This window comes from Molossus molossus, unplaced genomic scaffold (assembly GCF_014108415.1).
Source record: "Molossus molossus isolate mMolMol1 unplaced genomic scaffold, mMolMol1.p scaffold_m16_p_2, whole genome shotgun sequence".
NCBI classification, from domain to species: Eukaryota; Metazoa; Chordata; class Mammalia; order Chiroptera; family Molossidae; genus Molossus; species Molossus molossus.
In genome coordinates this window covers 8,508,026-8,517,918 of record NW_023425355.1, presented here as the reverse complement: position 1 = coordinate 8,517,918, position 9,893 = coordinate 8,508,026, and the positions used below count along the sequence as shown (strand labels likewise).

At 38.9% G+C, this 9,893-nt stretch overlaps 1 protein-coding gene and 2 pseudogenes across 1 annotated transcript; 1 reads left to right on the top strand and 2 right to left on the bottom strand.

Moving 5' to 3' along the window:
* Positions 1 to 1,744: 1,744 nt before the first annotated feature.
* LOC118636427 lies at positions 1,745 to 2,551 on the bottom strand (annotated as a pseudogene).
* Positions 2,552 to 3,292: 741 nt separating this feature from the next.
* Positions 3,293 to 3,432, top strand: LOC118636878 (annotated as a pseudogene).
* A 1,781-nt stretch (positions 3,433 to 5,213) lies between these two features.
* On the bottom strand, positions 5,214 to 9,361 carry LOC118636070 (40S ribosomal protein S29-like). The gene is made up of 2 exons (XM_036271131.1): positions 9,343 to 9,361; positions 5,214 to 5,458 (listed from the first exon to the last, which is right to left on the bottom strand). The coding sequence occupies exons 1-2, from the start codon at positions 9,359 to 9,361 to the stop codon at positions 5,274 to 5,276; spliced, it is 204 nt and encodes a 67-aa protein (XP_036127024.1). The 3' UTR covers positions 5,214 to 5,273.
* Positions 9,362 to 9,893: the final 532 nt, after the last annotated feature.

Genomic DNA, 9,893 nt, shown 5'->3' with positions numbered 1-9,893 from the left:
GAAATTAAACAGTGTATTTTTTAAAATTGATATTAAAGAGAAGAAGGAGGATAGAAAAACACGGATCAATTGCCTCCTGTACCACTCCAACCAGGATCAAGCCTGCGATCTGGGTATGTGTCCTGACTGGTTCCTCCTGGCCCTGGTCGGGGTCATGCAGGAGGCAACCAGTCGATGTTTCTCTCTCTCTCTCTCTCTCTCTCTCCTCTCCCTTCCTCCCTCCCACTCTATCTGATGATAAATAAAAATATATTTTTGGGTGAGACTTAAAAAATAAAAATAAAATAAATAAGCCAACCAGAGAAAGACAAGCATCACATGATCTCACTTATTTGTGGAATATAATAAACAGTGTATTCTTTTTTAGGATCTCTTACCCTTTGAGACAGCATGGAGTGACCTAGAGAGTATTATGCTTAGTTAAATAAGCCAGTCAGAGAAAGATAAGAATCACATATTTCATTTATATGTGGAATCTAATGAACAAAATAAACTGACAAACAAAATAGATCCAGAGACATGGAAGCATGGAACAGACTGATGAATGGCAGGGGGGAGGGGAGGAAAGAGATTAACCAAAGAACTAACGTGCATGTGTGAATAATCCATCAGTGTGATGAAGGCCTAGGGTACAGGAGGTTGGTGGAGGGATTCAATGGGGGAAAAACGAAGGACATTTGTAATACTTTCAATAATAAAGATATATTTTTAAAAAATGAAATACAGAATTTTATTTAGAAACTATTTAAATAAAAAAAAACTCACGCTGGCCAGTGTGGTTCAGTGGCTAGAGTGTTGGCCCGTGCATCAAAAGGTCATGGGTTTGATTTCCCGTCAAGGGCATGAAACTGGGTTGCAGATTTGATCCCGCCCCCGTTGGGGTGCTGGCGGAGGCAACCAATCAATGTGTCTCTCTCACATCGATGTTTCTCTCTCTCTCTCCCTCTCCCCCCTTCCCTCCCTCCTTCTAAAAATCAATGGAGCCCAGCTGGTGTGGCTCAGTGGTTGAGCATCAACCCATAGACCAGGAGGTCACTGTTTCTATTCTCAGTCAGGGCACATGCCCGGGGTTGCAGGCTCAATCCCTAGTGGGGGGCATGCAGAAGGCGGCCAATCAATGTTCTCTCTCATTGATGTTTCACTCTCTCTCCCTCTTCCTTCCTCTTTCTCTCTAATATCAATAAAGAAAACTAAATATCCCTGACCAGTTTGGCTTAGCGGTTAGATCATCGGCACCCAGACCAGAGAGTCCCGGGTTCGGTTCCCGCTAAGGGCAAGTACCTCTGTTGCAGTTTGTCCCCGGCCTGGTTGGGGTTGTGTGGGTGGCAACCACCCAATGTGTCTCTCTCACATTGATGTTTCTCTCTCTCTCTTCCTCCCACTCTATCTGAAGATAAATGCAAAAATGTCCTTGGGTGAGGAAAAAAAATAAACAAAAATAAAACACCATCCCCAGCAATCAGTGTTACCGGCATCCACACAGTGAGCCCATGGTCAGCGTCTTTGTTCCCTAGGTGAACCAACTTGATGTTAATACTGCTCTGCTGCAAGATAAAAGCTCCTAACTTAAACTTATTGGAAAAAGGGTGACACTTCTCCAAAGTATGCTTTAGGAAGAGGTATTTTTTTTTTGCTTATGAAAAGAGACCAGTGAGTCCTCTAAGGATAAGAAAAGGGAGTATTTTACAGTTAGACATATGATTTGGAGTGAAGAATTCGGAAGTTGCTCTGCTGGTACAAGCTATTAATACTCTTGTTCCTCCTGTGGGTCCCCTTCATCAGGTATCGCAGAGCCTTCATCTGTGGCATAGAAAATGTCCACAACCCTCTGCAATACAGGATTGTTTTCCCCCTCATTCTCTTGGCAAATCAATTCAATTCAATGTTCCTTAGCTTTTCAAAATGGAAATCTCTTTCTTTCTCCAAGTCTTCAATGGAAGTATCAAGACGTCGACCTGCTGCATCAGTTTGGCTATTGAGTCATCCTTGTTGCCCACACCAGGATTCTTTCACACCACACCCGAGCCAGCCTTAGGGGTTGCTGTAGTTGTGTGCGTCGTGATGGGCCTCTGTGGAGCTGCACTGCTAGAGCTGAGCGGTTTCTTCGATTTGTTCAGGGCTGAAGCAACAAGGGAGGGAACTGCTGCAATTTCTTGACCTTGTCTGGCAGCTACAGGGTCATAGTCTTTTCCATCATAATGTGCATCAAAAAACTTCTTGAACCTCTGAATGAATTCAAAATTGTCCTGAAACTTTCCTTTTACTAATTTGTCCACAGGAATTATTTTGTCAGCACCCATTCTCTTAAAACCTGCTTGTAGTATTTTGAAGTTCTGGATGTATTTATGTTCTAGCATAGGTTGGAATTTTACTTTCTTCAAGGCAATGGAGCCAGGGAACATCATGCCCATAAATTCACAATAGGCAGCCCCTGAGCACAACTGTTTGATCTTTGTTAGATTCAACTATAGTGACTCATTGATCCAGGACAGCATGTCCTGCCACTTACGTTATCCTTGGTGACTGACGTTGAATATATGTTCACTGCCATCTTGGTCTCTTGGGGGAACCACGTCCACTGCTGTGCCCCTAATAGTGTACAGTATTATTAAACAACCAAAGACTCAAAGAAAGTCTTAAGGAAAATTAGAAAATAAAATTGAGATAAATGAAAACAAGAACATAAACAAAAACATGGGATGCAGTGAAGGCATTGCTCAGAGAAAAAGTTGTATATGTAAATGTCTATTATAAAAGAAAACCTCAAATCAATACCTTAACTTTATAACTTATGTAACTTCAAAAGAAGAAACTATAGGTATAGAATAAACTAGATATAAAAGATATATAGATGAAGAAATTATACCCAAAGAAGGCAGAAGGAAGGAAATACTAAAAATTAGAGTGGAAATACACAAATTAGAGAATAGAAAAACAATTGAGAAAAATCAGCAAAACCAAAAGTTTTTTTTTTTTTTTGAAGATCAACAAAATTGACAAATGTTCAACTAGACTAAGAAAAAAAAGAGAAAACTCAATGGCTGAGATCAGGAATGAAAGTGAGGAAGGATATTACTACTGACATCACAGGAAAAACAAGTATTATAATGGAATTCTATGAATAATTGTGTTCCAAATATTTAGATAACCTAAATGAAATGGACAAATTCCTAAAAACACACACACTGCCAAAGCAGTCAGTCTCTATAAGAAATAGAAAATCTGAACACACCTATAAAAAGTAAAAAGAGTGCATCAGTAATCAAAAGCCTTCCAACAAAAAAAACCCCAAATACTTAACCTGGCAGGGGAGATACCATGATCACGAAGGTGTTTTTCTCAGGGTGAGGCTTATCCATTGCACCCCTGAGGTGGGAAACTCGACTGCATAATTTGTGGTAGTGGGGGGCTGTGTCCATGCTCTTCCCCCCTCCAAAAAAGCCAAAGACAATAGGGCTTCACTGCTGAATTCTAGCAAACATTTAATGAAGAATTGTCACCAATCCCTCTCAAACTTTCCCAAAAAATAGAAGAGGAGGAAACACTTTTAATGCTGGTCTTTAAAACCAGCATTACCCTGTTAACGCAGTCAGACATCACAAAGAAAGAAAACTACAGGTTAGTACTCTTTATAAATCTTTATAAATATAGATACAAACATTCTTTTTTTTTTTTTTTCCCAGTACGTGCCTCTAGCAGGAACCGAACCCGGGACTCTCTGGTCTGCAGGCCGACGCTCCAACTGCTAAGTCAAACCAGCCAGGGATAGATACAAACATTCTTAACAAAATATTAGCAAGCCAAATGCACCAGCATATATCATAAACAAGTGAGATTTACCGCAGGAATACAAGAGTAACACAAAAATAAATCAATGTAATACTCTGCATTAATAGAATGAAGGAAAAAAATACATGATCATCTCAATTGATGCAGAAAAAGCATTTGACAAAATTCAGCACCCTTTTATGAATAAAAAAAACCCTCAGAAAACTAGGAATAGAAGGGAACTTCCTCAATCTGATAAAGGGCATTTATGAAAAACACTATGGCCCTGGCTGGGTGATTCAGTTGGTTGGAGTGTTATCCTGTATACGAAAAGGTTTTGGTTTTGATTCCCAATCAAAGCATATACCTAGGTTTTGGGTTCAAGCCCCAGTTGGGGTACTTGTAGGAGGCAACCTATCAATATTTCTCTCTCTCTCTCTCTCTCTCTCTCTCTCTCACTTTCTCCCCCCTCTCTAAAATCAATGTATGTTCTTGGGTGAGGATTTAATTTTTTTAAAATATATTTTTTCCCTTATTGATTTTTAGAGAGAGAGGAAGTGAGAAGGAGAGAGAGATAGAAACAGCGATGAGAGAGAACATCGATTGGCCGCCTCCTGAATGCCCCCCACTGGGGATCAGGCCCACAACCTGGGCATGTGTCCTGACCAGGAATCCAACTGGCAACCTCTTGGTGTATGGCAAAAAAAGGCAAATACCAGTTACTTCATCTACTCATCATGTCCTTTGTATACTCAAAAGTTTCACATGGTAACCTGAGAGATTTCAGAAATGAAAAATGTGAAAATAACAATATTCACAGCCTGCCATAAAGGATTCCTTTCAAACAACATCCAGCAGTGCCTTTTACCCTTTTGATTAGTCATTATTTCCTGCTTGCGGAGGAATTATCTGTATATATTATTTGTGAGTAAAATCTATAGGCATTCTGTATCAGACATGCACACGACTTCTGTTAGACATGGTAAAGAACTAAGTAATGAGAAGTACACAGCTAGGTTTCATAACTTTATTTCTAGGAGTGATGAAGCCTCAAAGAACAATGCAAGTAATGCATTTCAAAATCTCATGGAGGTAATTCAAAACGTAGCATCTCTCTTATCTTTCTGATAATAGCAATTCTAACAGGCATGAGGTAATATATCATTGTGCTTTTGATTTGAATTTTTTTATGATTAGTGGTGTTGAGCCATCTTTTCATATGCTTGTTAGCCATTTGCTTATTATCTTTGGAGAATTGTCTATTCAAGTCCTATGCCCATTTTTTAATAAAATAATTTGTTTTTTTATTGAGTTGTAGAAGTTCATTACATATTCTAGATATAAACCCTTATCAGAAAAATGATTTGCACATACTTTTGCAAATATAAAAGATTGCCTTTTCACTCTGTTGATAGTTTTTTATTTTTAAATTTTATTTTATGTACAAAGAGATAGCATTCTGTGGTAAGATAGATGTCTTGAATGGCCCATTCATGGAAGTTCACTTAGTCCAACTTAATAAAGCCGATGTCCTTCGCGTACTGACGGAAACACTGGCGGCACCTATTGAGGCCGTATTTCCAGATCCGACCGTGGGGGTTTGAGCAGAAGCGGCAAGAACGGGAATCCTGGCCGAATTTTCTCGGATGGCTCCAGTAGAGTGACCTGCTGGTGACCCGTCTTGTTCTGTCTGAAGCAACGAGGCAAAAAGGTGTTGATAGTTTTTTTGATGTGCGCAAGTTTTAAAGTTTGATATAGTCCCATTTGCCTATTTTACTTTCATTGCCCCTGCTTTTGGTGTCACATCCAAGAAATCATTGCCAAATCCAACGTCCTGAAGCTTTTCCTTTGTTTTCTTCTAGGAATTTTATAGTTGTTTTTTTTTTAAATCCTCACCCGAGGAAATTTTTCCATTTATTTTTAGGTAGAGTGGGAGGGAGGGAGGGAGAGAGAGAGAAAGAAAATTCTATGTGAGAGAAACACAATAATTGGTTGCCTCTCACATGGCCCTGACGGGGCCAAGGATCGAACCTGCAACCGAGGTATATGCCCTTGACCAGGAACCTTTACCAGGAATTGAACTCTCAACTTTTGTGTCTTCGGGCCAACACTCTAACTGCTGAGCCAAACTAGCCAGGGCTAGGTCTAGGTTTTTAATCAAAAATTTTTTTTTTTTGCATTTATCTTCAGATAGAGCTGGAGGGAGAGAGGGAAGAGAGAGAGAGAGAAACATCGATGTGAGAGAGACACATCGAGTGGTAGCCAACCACACGACCCCGACCGGGGGCTGGGGACAAAGCACAACCGAGGTGCATGCCCCCAGCGGGAACCGAACCCGGACTCTCTGGTCCGCAGGCTGACGCTCTAACCGCTGAGCCAAACTGGCCAGGGCTTTAATCAATTTTCAGATAATTTTTATATATGGTGTAAGTTAATAATTTTTTAATATGGTTTATATATGGTGTAAGGGTCCAAATTCACTCTTTTGCCTGTGGATATCCAGTTTTCTCAACACAATTTGTCGTGTAGTCTTTGGCACCCTTGTTGAAAATCATTTGGCCATGTCAATTGAAGGTCATTGACACCAATTCAATGCCAATTTGGGGTGCAGTGAAGGCAGAAATTTTATTCAGTGAAAACAGCTCAATTGTGAAAAAGCTCTGCTCTGGAACAGCATTGTGTGAAACAGTACAGCCAAAATGGTTTGGTCTTGGGCAAGGGGGCTCAGGGGTGAAGTCCCTCCAGTGATGCAGCTCCAGCCTTGCAGTTCTGGTGTCACTGCTTCAGCCAATGTTGTAGCTGCAGCTGAGGAAGCACACTCTTCTATGGAAACAGAAGATAGAAGTGCAGCTGGTTTATATAAAGAAGAATCCTCCCCCCACCCCGCCTCCCCAGTCCTTGATTGGTCCATTCTCATGCAAATAAGGACTTCAAATCCTCAAGGTCTGATTAAGTCAAAAAACACTGTCCAGATTTATTGGAGTGGAGCCGCTCTGATTGGTTGGTAAAAATGTAAATCTTGTACATGGGAAAATTATATAGTGGTATTAACTAATGTTACCCCTATAAATTTAATTTTAAAGAAGTGGAAAAAAAAAACACCCAGGAAAAAACCAGCAAAAATTATGTTGGCTATTCAGTATCCCTTGAACTTCCATGTGAATTTTGGAATTTTCTATTAATGCAAAGAATGCCATTGGGATTTCAATTAATCTGAAGGTCACTTTGGATAGTATGGACATTTTAACAACATTTAATCTTTTATTCCACGAGGATGGGATGTCTTTCTATTTATTTGCATTTGCTTTGATTTCTCTTAGCAGTGTTTTGTAAATTTCAGTGTACAAGTCTTTCACCTTTTTGGTTAAGTTTATTCCCAAGTATTTTACCCTTTTTGATGCTACAGTAAATGAGATTGTCTTATTTTTTTTAAGTTTTTATTTTGTATCATCTACAAAGTAAAAGTTTTTCCTTAACTTAAAAATTCACTGTATGCGGTCCAGATAAAAATTCAAACACTGTAGACAGTGATCATGTAATCACACTTGATTTATAAATAATCTGTCAGTTTGATGGTAAGAATTTACTGAACCTTTGTCAAGTTTAACAAAAGGGCTTGTTTTCTTTAAAAAAAATTTTTTTATTGCTTTTAGAGAGCGAGGAAGGGAGGGGGAGAGAGAAAAAGAAACATCGATGAGAGAGAACATGGATTGGCTGCCTCCTGCATGCCCCTCACTGGGGATCAGGCCCACAACCTGGGCATGTGTACTGACCAAAAATCGAACCAGCGACCTCTTGGTGCATGGGTCGACACTCAACCACTGAGCCACACCAGCCGAACTATTTTTATTGATTTTTTTTTTAGAGAGAGAGGAAGAGAGAGAGAGATAGATAGAAATATCCATGTGAGAGAGAAACATGGATTGGCTGCCTCCTGCACGTACCCTACTTGGGATCGAGCCTGCAACCTGGGCATGTGCCTGGGCGTGTGCCCTGACTGGGAATCGAACCAGGACCACTCAGTCCACGGAATGACGCTCAATCCACTGAGCCACACTGGCCGGGCTGGGATTGTTTTCTTAATTTCCTTTTCAGATTGGTCATTATTAGTGCATAGAAATGGGAATATTTGAAAAAAATTTATATATAAGGACCTATATGGTATCCTGTTGTATGGATAGAATAATTTATTTAACCAGTCCCCAACTGAGGAACATCTATGTCACTTGGATGTGACAAACAATGCTGCAGTGAATAGTCTTGCAGACATTTCATTTTTCACATGTACAGCGTATCTGTTGGATAAATTCCTATTAGTTAAATTTCTGGATTAAGGATTTAGGCATTTAAACATTTCATAGATATTTCCATAGCATTGTGATTTTGACATAAAATAGAACTTGTGATGGTGTTTAAAAATTATGAGAGTATCTAGTTCTCATCCAACTTTCTCTCGTAAAGATAATTTACCTCATCTTTCTTCCAAAGCAAATAAGCAAATTCACAAATTACACACGTATGATCAAGAATCAAAGAAAGGGTTCTATGTTGATTACTGTGACAATTTGATTAAAAAATGTGGGATGTGTAACATTGAATTTTTTTCTAAAATACAGCTGAATAAAACTCACTGAGAAGTATTATTGAAAATGATATATCAGTAAATCTTTGTTAGTTATCCTTTAATAATATAGAAATTATCTTTCTTTCTTAAATTTTTTTGATTTTAGAGAGAGAGAAAGGGAGAGGGAAAGAAAGACAGAAACATCATTGATTGGCTGCCTCCTGCATGCCCCCACTTGGGACCTGGCCCACAACCCTCGCACATGCCCTGACTGGTAACGGAACCTGTGACCTCTCAGTGCATGGGTCGATGCTCAACCACTAAGCCACATTGGCTGGGCAGAAATTCTCTTTCTTATAATAAACAAATATAGTGAGTTATCGTGTATTTTTTAAATTTTGTGATTACAATTTTGTTATTGTTTCTCTATATTATACATAAAACATCCATTTAAATCTGCTTAGTGTTAAGAAGTCTTGTCACCAAGAGCTATTTTAAAAGTTGTGTGCTGTCTCATAATGACGTGAATCTCCTTTCAAATTAATTGCATTTACCAGGGAGGAAAATAAAACTTCTGTACACTTGTATATTTAAGGGATGTTTAATGTAAGGAAGACAAGAAGAAAATCAGTATACCAGATACAGAAGGCTGGTTCCTATAGTTGGTAACCGTGCCCAAATATTTGAAAGATGACTTGAAATGTGTACAAGCTTCTCTTGACGAAAAAGTTGCCTAAGTCATCAGATTGCAAAAGTGTTCCATTGAAAAAAGGCTTATCACTTGCTATTCCAATAGAAAGCAGCAACCCTGTCACCTAAACACAACAGGAGTTCTTGCAAATGTCAAGAAAAGAAAAGAGAATGAACTAAAACATGTATGGCTGAATATACTTGGATAAAAAAAAAGGAAACTATTCAATTTTGGAGAACTGATTTTGAAGGACTCAATTGGAGATTACCAATGGACAATTAAATTATAGAACATGAAAGCACAGATCATCCAGCCATACCTTTGTAATGAGGAAACATGTAGATTGGTTGGTTTGTGAGCTAAACATCACATCAGATTGAGGTAATGGTGTATGTGTGTTCCAAACAGCAGTTTGGAGTTTATTCAATAATGAAACACTTGTATGCAGATCTCAAGTCGGTCTTCTGGCATCCTGAATATTATACATAAAACATCCAGAAAGCAAAGCATTTGATCATAATCTGGAATCTCAGGAAGAAATTATTTAGGATCAATGTATGGATTAGTGGTTTAGAGTGCAGTGTCTGGTCAGAATCTCAGTTCCACTACTGTGGATTTTGTGTCTTGGTTTCCTCATCTGGAAAATGAAGGTAATAAGGATGTGTATGCCTGCCTACAAGGGTATAAGGGATTACGTGAAATAATCCTGATAAAGATTAGTATAGTGCTGGGCATATAGTACACTGTCAATAATTATAACTTGTTATTGTTTTGTCAATATGTCAAGAAAAAAGGATGTGTCAAAAAGCATTCTCAGAATAAAGTCAAAATAGTCACTAGCACTTTCAGGTCAATGGGACTAAATTAGTA